Raw genomic sequence first — 12528 nt, forward strand, 5'->3', positions numbered from 1 at the left:
TTGCAATCTCCCACCCCTTTGATGATATTAGCATGCATTAAAACATATGAATTAGGAAAAGTTGACCATTTGGCCTTGCAGGCATGTTTCACAAATCAAGCAAATTTTTTTATTGCCATATGTACCAAAACAGAACAATGAAATTCTTACTTACAGCAGCATAAATTCTTACTTACAGGTTTCTAAACACAGTACTCAGTAGACAATATAATAAACAAACATAAAAAGAAGTCAGTAAATAAAAAACTCAATACAAGTTCATGTCATTGAAGAAGAATTAGGCAATTTGGCCCAACAAGTCTACTCCACCATTCAATCATGGCTGTGTGGGAAAGAACTGTAGATGCTGGTTTAAATTGAAGGTAGACACAAAATGCTGGAGTAACTCAGCGGGACAAGCAGCATCTCTGGAGAGAAGGAATAATTTCTCTTTCCCTTTCAACCCCATTCTCCTGCCTTCTCCCCCTAACCTTTGACACCCTAGTACTAATCAAGAATCAGTCAATCTCTGCTTTAAAAGCTGATGTAGGAAACAGAGCACTGGGAGCAAACCCCACGTGGTGTCCGGGTGCTCTGGTTTCCTCCCACATGCTTAAGACGTACAGGTTTGTAGGTTAATTGGCTTTGGTAAAATTGTAAATTGTCCCTAGTGTGTAGGATAGCGTTAGTGTGCGGGGTGATTACTGGTCAGCGCAGACTCTGTGGGGCAAAGGGCCTGTTTTCTTGCTCTAAAGTAAAGTCTAATCAAGAACCTGCCAATCTCTGCTTTAAAAATACCCAATGGCTTGGCCTCCACTGATGTCGGTGGCAATGAACTCCACAGATTCACAGAAATTCCTCCTCATCTCCATTCTAAATGTATGTCCTTTTATTCTGAGGCTGTGCCCTCTGGACCTAGACTCTCCCACTATTGGAAACATCCTCTCCACATCCACTCTGTCCAGTCCTTTCTTTATTCAATGTAGCAATATGCTTGACTGAAATTAATTTTTCTCATAATCTTAAGGAAGATGCTAACATAAAAATATTAACAATAAAAATATAAATTCCCAGGTAGGGTAAAAATACATGTTAAAGTTATGGGGTGAAGGGGGGTGGGCTCACAAAAAGTGCTAAATTCACATTTCTTTGCAGATATTGACTGACATTGCAGAATTTTGCTTTGAATTCACATTGCCTTTTTTGTGGCTGTTTTCATCCGTGCAAATTTATTACCAACCTAATTGTCGAGACCATATTGACCTCATAAATCAATCAGGTGATCCGTCTGGCTTAAAGCCTGAAAGCAGCTCAATTTTTAGTCCAAATCCATCAGTACAATTTATTTTGAGTAAAGTTGTAATTTAACTGATAGTGCATGCCTTATCAAACCATAAATCTGGATGTGATACATAATATATTATATATTTAACTGTGGGGTTTATGAGTTATTACAAGAATACCAGTGTGAGTCCATTGTTCATTTTATTTGCTTTTAATATCATATTACATTTTAACTTATTGGACCCATTAATTAAGACCTCAAATTGAATTGAGCTTGGAGAGTTGTGTAAATTGAAAGGGTATTATGAATCGACCAATATTTCACCGCAGAAAAAAGAACAAGAGGGTAGAAAATGTTATTATTCTTTTGAGACTAGCCAAATACTATAATTGGATAAGTTAAGAAAGTTACTAAATATTTTTTATAGGTAGAATAGCAGTGAAGTAGATCTCAGTTCATGTACTCTATGCTGACCACACTTGCATTTAAAGCCGTCTCAGACTTTTCCAATCCAATTTACAATTCCAGTCACAGATCAAGAAAGCTAAATATTAAACATGAAAAAGAAAATATATACAAGGTAAAGTAAATTTAACTTGCATTCATGATCAGCATATGACTAGGAATATTGGTTGTGTTATGTGTTATTACAAGAATACCAGTGTGAATCCATCGTTCATTTTATTTCCTTTTAAATGTTTTTAAACTCATCTCCTTATTTAAGGAAGGAAGTTAATGCATTGGATGTTGTTCAGAGGAAGTTTACTCAACTAACAGCTGGTTGCCATGTATAAAGTTTGGATGGTCTAGGCTTGTATCTGCTGGCTTGAGGATAATGAAAGGGGAGAAATGAAACATATAATTTAACATTTGGGGTGGCTTAGTGGCACAGCGGTAGAATTGCTGCCTTACAGCGCCAGAGACTCAGATTCGATCTTGACTACGGGTGCCGTCTGGACGGATTTTTACATTCTCCGTTTGACCGCATGGGTTTTTTCCGGGTGCTTTGGCTTCCTCCCATACCCCAAAAACATACAAGCTTGTAGGTTAATTAGCTTCTGTAAATTGTAAATTGTTCCCAGTGTGTAGGGTAGTTCTTGTGTACGGGATGATCGATGGTCAACGTGGACTCGGTGTGCTGATAGGCCTGTTTCCACACTGTATCTCTAAAGTCTAAAAGTCTGACATTTGATTACCTAATAATAATTGTAATAATATTGGTAATAACAAACCTGATTAAATAGCCATTGAAAGCCAAGATTTTGCCGTATCTGGCTAAGTTTCAGAAAAAATTACATCTGGTGCATACAAAAACCAGGCCTGAAAAAAAAATTACACTATGGTTTGCAAACATAGATCACCAAATGGATTTGTCTGAAATTCCTGTCTTTGTTATTTAAACTGGAACTTTAACCCTTTTAAAATAAATAACACGGAGCAGATTGAAGCCTTGAAGAATACTCATACACGATTCTAAAGGGCCTTGACAAGGGGGATGCTGAGAGCTTGTTTCTTTTGGCCTGAGAGACGAGACTCGAGGTATTGTCTCAGGATAAGGGATCAGATATTTAGAATTGAGGTCAGAAGGAATTTCATCACTCAGACTGTTGTGAATCTTTGGAATTCAAAGGCCCAGAGGGTTGTGGACACTCAGTCACTGGGTATATTCAAGGCAAAGATTGATGGCAGAGGGAGTAGGCGGGAGAGTGGAGTTTAGTTTAGTTTAGAGATACAGCGTGGAGACACAGCGTCCGCGCTGACCAGCGATCCCCGTTCACTAGCACTATCCTACGCACTGGGGACAATGTACAGAAGCCAATTAGCCTACGTCTTTGAAGCATGGGAGGAAACCAGAGCACCCAGAGAAAAACTATGAGGTTTTAGGGAGAATGTACAAACTAGGAAGAAACAGCACCCATAGTCAGGATCGAAAACCGGGTCTCTGGCGCTGTAAGACAGCAACTCTACCGCTGCCCTACCGTGCCACCCCAAAGGGTGGGAAAGTAGAGTTTAGTTTAGTTCAGAGATACAGCATGGAAACACGCCCTTTAGCCCACTGAGTCCATTCTGACCATCGATTAGATGAGATTAGATTAGATTAGATTAGATTAGATTAGATTCAACTTTATTGTCATTGCACAAATACGAGTACAGGTACAACGAAATGCAGTTTAGTATCTAATCAGAGTGCAAAGTAGTAAAAATACTGGTTAAAACAATATGTACAATGTAAACTAGTACATAGGCAAATAAATATATACAGATAAAAGGGTATAAAAGATAGCTAGCGTCGGGCCTGTGAGTTCAGCAGGGTAATGGTATTTTGGAAGAAGCTGTTCCTCAGCCTGCTGGTGCGAGACCTAAGGCTCCTATACCGCCTCCCTGATGGGAGGAGGGCAAATAGTCCATGGTTGGGGTGTGAGGGGTCCTTAATGATTTTCCCGGCCCGTTTCAGACACCGTGTGCGGTGGAGGGCATTCATGGCAGGGAACGGGGCACCGATGATGTGATGAGCGGTTTTCAGGGCCTTCCTGTCAGCTGTGGTGCAACTGCTGTACCATACCGTGAAGCAGGTGGTCAGGATGCTTTCAATGGTACAGCGGTAGAAGTTGGACAGGATCTGGGGGGACAGGTGAACTTTCTTAAGCCTCCTCAGAAAGTAGAGGCGCTGCTGCGCCTTTTTAATCAGTTTGGTGGTATTGAGGGACCTGGACAGATCCTCTGAGATATGTACCCCGAGGAATTTGTAGTTGGAGACACGCTCCACCTCAGTCCCGTTTATGTGGATGGGGGTATGTCTGCCACCTCTGGTCTTCCTGAAGTCTACGATGATTTCCTTCGTCTTCTTTGAATTGAGGACGAGGTTATTATTGGTACACCAGGCTGCCAGGTGCTGGACCTCCTCCCTGTAGGCTGATTCGTTATTGTCCCTGATCAGTCCTACCACCGTGGTGTCATCTGCGTCCCTTATGTATGTTGGAGCCATACATAGGGACGCAGTCATGGGTGAAGAGGGAGTAGAGGAGAGGGCTGAGCACACAGCCCTGTGGCACGCCGGTGTTCAGTGTCAGAGTGGAGGAGGTGAGGTTGTTGATCCTAACAGACTGGGGTCTGTTGGTGAGGAAATCCAGTGTCCAGTTGCAGAGGGAGGTGGTGATGCCAAGTCCGCTGAGTTTGGTGATCAGACTGGCGGGGATGACAGTATTAAATGCAGAGCTGAAATCGATGAACAACAACCTGATGTAGGAGTTGTTATTGTCCAGGTGGGTCAGGGCAGAGTACAGGGCAGATATGGCATCCTCTGTTGACCTGTTGGGCCAATAGGCAAATTGATGAGGGTCCAGTGTGGGAGGGAGGCTGGATTTGAGCTGAGCCAGGATCAGTCTCTCAAAGCACTTCGCGATGACACTTCGATCATCCGTTCACACTAGTTCTATGTTATCCCACTTTCTCATCCACTCCCTGCACACTCAGGGCAATTTACAGAGGCCAATTAACCTACAAACCCACATGTCTTTAGGATGTGTGAGGAAATCTGGAGGAATCCCAAGCCATCACGGTGAGAACATGCAAACTCCACACAGACAACAAATCAGTAATGGAATCACACGGAACAGAAGGGTGCAGATTGAATGTGGTTACGATGCTCCTGGTCAATCGTTCAGCTTGGGACACTACAAATGGTCTCTGTACTTCACCCTGGACTTTAGACTTTAGAGATACATTGTAGAAACAGGCCCTTCGGCCCATCGAGTGCACGCTGACCAGCTATCATCCCGTACACTAACACTATATGCACTAGGAACAATTTACAATTTTACCGAAATCAATAAACCTACAAACCTGTAGTATGTGGGTGGGAGTGCGGGAAGAATCTGGAGAATGGACAAAATCCACAGGGTCACAGGGAGAACATACACACACTGTATAGACAGTACCCGAGGTCAGGATCGAACCTGGGTCTCTGGCACTGTGTGGTAGCTACTCTACCGCTGCGCCGATATGTTCTCCGCAAAGCCATCAAGGATGCCAAGAGAATATACTGGGACAAACTTGAGTCCCAATACAATCACTTGGACCCACTCAATGCGGCAAGGTCTGAGTACAATAACTGTGTGAAAAGTGAGTTCAGTCAACATTAGTGGTGATAGTGTGGCCCTACCGGATGAACTGCCTGCTTTCTATACCTGCTTTGGCAGAAGGCCAACTGGGTGATGACAGACTAAAATGTGCCTCTTCCCAGGGTCACTGTTGCAGAGATTAGATCGGCCTTCCTGAACGTGAACCCAGGGACAATAACTGGCCCATACGGAGTTCCTGGCAGTGTCCTTTGCACCTGGATAAGAGAGTACATATGTCAGACTTATATTCAGAAACTACAGCTCTGCCTCAAACACCATTATATCCTCCAAGCTCATCACCAAACTTGCGGGACTTGGAGTCACAGCACTCAGGTCTGCAACTGGATCTGTGACCTCTTGACCAACAGACCCCAATCAGTGAGAATAGGGGCCAAATCATCCTCAACGATAATCCTCAACAATGGTGCTCCGCAAAGATGCATTCTCATCCCACTTCTTTACTCCTTGCACACTCACGACTGTGCAGTCATAGACAAATGTAATTTAATTTATAAATTTGCAGACAAAACCACCATTGTGCGCTGAGTATCAAATAATGAGCTCAGGTAGGAGATTGAGAAAGTCGTGACCTGGAGTCGAGACAACAACCTTTCTCTCAATGTCAGCAAGACAAAGGAGATAGTGTTCGACTTCAGGAAGCAAAGTGGTACACATAACCTGGTTTCAGTGATGGTGCCGAAGTAGAGATGGTTGAAAGATTCCTCAGCATAAATATCACCAACAACTTCTCCTGGACCACCCATATTGAAGTTAGAAGGTTTAGGAAGTTCGGCATGTCCCCAACAAATCTCACCAACTTCTACTTATGCACTGTAGAAAGCACTTTATCAGGATGCATCATAGCATGATTTGGGAACAGCTCCATCCACGTTTTGCAGAGAATTGTGGACACACCCCAGACCATCACACAAACCAACTTCTCTTCCATTGACTCTATGTACACCTCAAGCTGCCTCGGCAAGACCACTGGCATATTGAAGGATGAGTTGAACGCCGACCACTGCCTCTATCCCCCTCTCCCATGGGGCAAAAGGTATAGAAGTGTGAAAACGCACACCTCCAGATTCAGAGACAGTTTCTTCCCAGCTGCTTTCAGGCAACTGAACCATCCTAGCACAACTAGAGAGCAGTCCTGAGCTACTATCTATCTTATTGGAGACCCTCAGACTATCTTTGATTGGATTTTACTGACTTTATCTTGCACTAAATGTTATTCATGTTATTCCCTTGATCATGTATCTGTTTATTTTGAATGGCTCGATTGCAATCATATATTGTCTTTCCACTAACTGGTTAGCACGCAACAATAGCTTTTCAATGTACCTTGGTACATGTGACAATAAACTAAACATGAGTAACTGCCTCAAACTCAATTCATTGGACCTAGTGGGCTGTTCTGTAAATGTTGTACTAATGGGGGGATTGACAAGGGGGATGCTGGGAGCTTGTTTCTTTTGGCCTGAGAGACGAGACTCGAGGTATTGTCGCAGGATAAGGGATTAGATATTTCGAATTGCGGCCAGGAGAAATTTCATCACTCAGACTGTTGTGAATCTTTGGAATTCTAAGTCCCAGAGGGTTGTGGACACTCAGTCACTGGGTATATTCAAGGCTAATATTGATGGCAGATGGAGTAGGTGGGAGTGGTGTTCAGTTTAGTTTAGAGATACTGCAGGGAAACACAGTGCCCGCGCCGACCAACGATTCCCGTCCACTAGCAATATCCTACACACTGGGGACAATTTAGGACAACAGGTCAAAATAAGGGACAAATTCACGACGGCAATTTGTTGACCGACTCGGCCATGGCTGGGTGAATGATGAGTTGGCCTGGGTACTGGACTGCACACAAAGCCCAGCCGGCGGGCCAGCTGAGTAGTTTTGGCCCGTGCGACGTCGCACGCAAAGTCCGGCACCCCATCCAACTCATGAACCGATGATCGGCCATGATAAGGAGGGGTGGTGGTGTCGGCAGTAAGCGAGAGTCCGAAGGGTCGGGTCGGACAGCTGGCCGGGCTGCCGACCGACAGGGCCACGGGTGAGGCGCTGCTGCTGCACTCCATGGGCTGCACTATGTCGGGACGGGTAAAGCTGGCCCGGACGCAGCGCTCCGACCCGACAGTCCCCTCGACCCGAGTAGTAGCAGTCAAATCTGGCACAAGGGCAGTTCCGTTTGGACAAAGCAATTTAGCCCAATATACCAGATGTCCTGGAAAATACGGAGCAGCTGGCAACCCTACTGAGGGAGAGATAGACAAGTTAAGGCAGAGATAGACAAATTCTTGATCAGAATGGGTGTCAAGGGTTACATAGAAACATAGAAATTAGGTGCAGGAGTAGGCCATTCGGCCCTTCGAGCCTGCACCGCCATTCAATATGATCATGGCTGATCATCCAACTCAGTATCCCGTACCTGCCTTCTCTCCATACCTCCTACCCCCTGATCCCCCACATTAGCCACAAGGGCCACATCTAAATTCCCTCTTAAATATAGCAACGAAATGCATGAACTGGCCTCAACTACCCTCTGTGGCAGAGAGTTCCAGAGATTCACCACTCTCTGTGTGAAAAAAGTTCTTCTCATCTCGGTTTTAAAGGATTTCCCCCTTATCCTTAAGCTGTGACCCCTTGTCCTGGACTTCCCTAACATCGGGAACAATCTTCCTGCATCTAGCCTGTCCAACCCCTTAAGAATTTTGTAAGTTTCTATAAGATCCCCTCTCAATCTCCTAAATTCTAGAGAGTATAAACCAAGTCTATCCAGTCTTTCTTCATAAGACAGTCCTGACATCCCAGGAATCAGTCTGGTAACCGTCTCTGCACTCCCTCTATGGCAATAATGTCCTTCCTCAGATTTGGAGACCAAAACTGTACGCAATACTCCAGGTGTGGTCTCACCAAAACCCTGTACAACTGCAGTAGAACCTCCCTGCTCCTATACTCAAATCCTTTTGCAATGAAAGCTAACATACCATTCGCTTTCTTTACTGCCTGCTGCACCTGCATGCCTACCTTCAATGACTGGTGTACCATGACACCCAGGTCTCGCTGCATCTCCCCCTTTCCCAATCGGCCACCATTTAGATAATAGTCTGCTTTCCCGTTTTTGCCACCAAAATGGATAACCTCACATTTATCCACATTATACTGCATCTGCCAAACATTTGCCCACTCACCCAGCCTATCCAAGTCACCTTGCAGTCTCCTAGCATCCTCCTCACACCTAACACTGCCCCCCAGCTTAGTGTCATCCGCAAACTTGGAGATATTGCCTTCAATTCCCTCATCCAGATTATTAATATATATTGTAAATAGCTGGGGTCCCAGCACCGAGCCTTGCGGTACCCCACTAGTCACTGCCCGCCATTGTGAAAAGGACCCGTTTACTCCTACTCTTTGCTTCCTGTTTGCCAGCCAGTTCTCTATCCACATCAATACTGAACCCCCAATGCCTTTAAGTTTGTAGGTTAAGGTTATGGAGAAAAGGCAGGAAAATGGGATTAGGAGGCAGAGATAGCAAATGGTTGAATTTCAGAGTGAACTCGATGGGCCGAAGGGCCTAATTCTCCTCCTATAACTTGTGAACTTGTGAGACCAATTTCACCTTTGAAACCTGGTACACGTGGAGCAGGGATTGACATAGTGATTGACGTGCGGGGGGCGGGACGGGCTGGGGAGCATGCGCGATGACGTCAAGGGACGGCGTGGGGCGGGGCGGGACCAAGGGGGGGGGGGGCTCCCGGGGACGCAGAGACGGGGCGGGACCATAGAACGTTCGCGGTGACGTCAAGGGGCGGCGCGAAGGCGGGTTTAGGACCATACGCGGTGACGTGACGGCGGCGTTGGGGACGTTCCCAGGGTGCAGCGCGGGAGGCTGCGAGCCATCTTGCAGTGAGGGGGACAGAGGGCGGGAGGGAGACGAGTCGGTGGTGGCAGCTTTTTCCTTCTTCTGCGCCGAGGAGACCGACAGGGACGGAGAGAGATCCAGAAAGGAGAGGGGGCCCTCGTTAATAAATAAATAAGTAATCCTCATCCCACCCTTCCCCACCTCCCTCGCATCCCCGGTTTGTGCAGCAGAGGCGACCGGGAGGTGGGGAAGGGGCGTCTGTAGTCCGAGTGTGGCCCAGGTTCCCACTGAAGGCCCCGGCCCAGAGTAGGGAGCCTCTTCCCCCTGTCCCCGGCGCTTTCGCACGGTGGACCATGATGGCATCGCTCGGCTGCTCCGGCTAGTCAAGAGAAAAGTCAGGCCCGGACCTCTCTCCCCCAGGCAGCGGGGGCCCGAGCTCCCCTGCCCGGGGTAGGAGGAGGAAGCAGAGGAGGAGAGGGAAGGTGGTGGCTCGGGGAGGAAGGCAAGGTGGGCGTCTCAGCTGCGGGCAACAAGAGGTAGATCGAGTGAGGGTAGAGGCGACCATTCCCCCCTCCTTCCCTTGGGCAGGGCTGTCTGCTCCCTCCCTCCCTCGGAGGGCAGAGTAGGGCCAGGGGAGGGGGAAAGAGTTTTTAGCGGGGGGAGCCCCGGCCCCCGCAACACTGACTGCGATGGTGAGTCGCCGTGACTGACGAACGGACGGCCTTGCAAGTCCTCTTCACTGCAAGCAAAGAGTAGAGCCTCTCGCCCAGGAGCTGAAGCCAGAGGAGCAGCAAGCAGCAGACATGGACTGTGGCGGCGTGTGAGAGCAAGAAGGGGGATTTAAACACACACATATCGGCAGGACAACCGACAAACTCTTGAAAGGTTTATTCGGCCGTTATTATTTTTCTCTCTCTTCACTTGGGATATTTCCACAGCGACGTGAAGATGGTCTATCTGAGCGCCTTGTAAAAGGTATTTTTTTAATAACATCAGTTAAAGCAAATACCACAGACTTTGAGGGGAGAACGAGGAGGTGAAAAGAGCGACCTTGCGGCACCTCTACGAATATTTAATTCGCTCCAAGATGCCGGTTAAAAAGAAAAGCGGTTTCCAGATCACCAGCGTGACCACGGCTCAAGTGGCGGCCAACAGCATCACCGAGGATACTGAGAGCCTGGAAGACCCGGACGAGTCCCGCACCGAGGACATCTCCTCCGAGATCTTCGACGTGTCGTCCCGGGCCACAGACCACGAGCACGCCGAAGTGTGTGACCGCAGCTCGTCCGACGAGACCCTCAACAACGTGGGCGAGGCGGACACCCCAGGGGCGCTCTCCCCTAACATCCCTCACGACCGTGAAGGCTTCGGAGGCCGGCTCCCCGGGACGGGGGCAGGAGGTGGAGTTGGAGGTACAGTTACTCCGGTCCCCGGGAATGCACCGGGAGCCACGCTGCCCGCTTCCGCATCGGTCAGCGGCACCTCAACCGGAGGGGTGGCTATGCAACCGGCGGTGGCCTGCACCTCGCGTTTCAGGGTCATCAAGCTGGACCATGGCTCGGGCGAGCCTTTTCGCAGAGGCCGGTGGACCTGCACCGAGTTTTACGACCGAGATTCGGACGGCACGATGCTGACGAGGTCGGCTGACACTATCAGGCACAATAGCAGCAGCAGCACCGCCTCTGAGCAGCAGTGTGCCGACAGGGACAGTGGGTTGGGAGCCACGGCCAGCTCTGTTCAGTCCGTGCATGGCACTGACTCCCTGGCTGATACTTCCATCAACGCCACGGTAACGCAGTTAACTCAGACCGATGTGATCAACCAACACCAAAGTTTCGTGAAGGGCCAGCAGTCCATCTGCGGGCTTCCAGTGACTCAAGCTGCTTCCGGCACTCAAATCTATACTTCTGTGGGGGCTCAGCAACATATATCGCAGAGCAATTTGGGTCAGCACAATGTTCTGCAAACGGGGATTAATGGCATGGCAATTCATGCAGCATGCACGTCAACATCGCAGACTAATGTAGCTGCTGCTCATGCTTCGCAGAGTCAGCAGTTTCAGTTTTCTCCAATTCCACATTTACTGCCATCTCAGTCTACTGTTCCAAACAGCCATGTGGAATATATGCAACATTTGCCGGCCATGCAGGGTCTAGGAACCATACAGCAATCTTCACCAGGTACAGTACTTCAGATCACTGCAGCTATGAGCCTTCCTACTGGCCAAGTGACGAGTCAGGGTCCTTCGCCAGCGATGCAGTCACCTGCCAGTGGAGTGCAGGTTATGGGTATGCCAGCCCAGAGTGGTGATTTGGACGGTCAGTGTGGACAAGGGAAGCAAAATGCTCGGCCGGGTCCTACGAAAGGTCTTATCTTACAGCAGCAAACTTTGGGGTCAACAGGTGTGCAACAACATTTAACCCAACAGCATCAAGCTCTGGGTCTACTATCTGGAATGATCAGTCAGGTACCTGGCTTGTCCAGTGTGGCTGTTGGCATTCAAAACGTGCCTAGTACTGGTGTTTCAAGTGTGCCTGCTGTGGTGCCTAATGTATCTGCTACGTCTGTTACTATGCCAAGTGTTCCAGTAACAATGGTTCAATCCCAGCAAAGTACTCAGACACCAATGACTGGGAGTACTGGCCTAATACAATCTGGGCTTCCTCTCATGCAAGGTTCAATCAACTTATCTTCGATCGTGTCACAGACCAACCTGTTTCACACACAGCAAGGTACAGGCCACCTGGAAGAGAGACGGAATTCCGAGCAGCTTGTGTCTCAGACTTCTCAGTCTGCTGAAAGCAAGTCCTCCATGAAGCCTCTTATTCCTGATATTCTTGGTAACCCTTTGAATTTACAAGTGGCCAGCCCTATGAACAGCCTCACAAATTCTGTGTTCTCAATACCAATACAAATCGATGGAGATGAAGACAGGTATGGTTGTATGTTATTCACTGAATGTACACTTGTTCTTATTGGATCAATGTACTGTATTCTAATATTGAAATGGGGTGCCACTTATAAACATTCTTTTTTTTAACCTGAAATGTCAGTGTTGGGTTATGGGTTTAAGAATAGACTGTTGGAGTAACTCAGCAGGTCAGCCGGCATCTCTGGAGAAAAAGGATGGGTAACATTTCGGGTCGGGACCCTTCTTCAAACCTCCTGCAACCTTTTTCTCCAGAGATGCTGCCTGACCTGAGTTACTCCAGCACCATGTGTCTATCTTTGGCATAAACCAGTATCTGCAGTTCCTTATTACTTTTGTGGTTTCA

At 47.6% G+C, this 12528-nt stretch overlaps 1 protein-coding gene across 1 annotated transcript in view; it reads left to right on the forward strand.

The window, feature by feature from the left end:
- The first annotated feature begins 9308 nt into the window (after positions 1 to 9308).
- The window catches only part of LOC129703352 (TSC22 domain family protein 2-like), a 72289-nt gene continuing 69069 nt past the window's right edge, over positions 9309 to 12528 (forward strand). Inside the window, exon 1 of the mRNA XM_055645723.1 lies at positions 9309 to 12187. Within this exon, the coding sequence (XP_055501698.1) occupies positions 10341 to 12187 (1847 nt within the window). The 5' untranslated portion in view covers positions 9309 to 10340. The remainder of the gene's footprint in view (positions 12188 to 12528) is intronic.

This window comes from Leucoraja erinacea, chromosome 14 (genome assembly GCF_028641065.1).
Source record: "Leucoraja erinacea ecotype New England chromosome 14, Leri_hhj_1, whole genome shotgun sequence".
Classification (NCBI taxonomy): Eukaryota; Metazoa; Chordata; class Chondrichthyes; order Rajiformes; family Rajidae; genus Leucoraja; species Leucoraja erinaceus.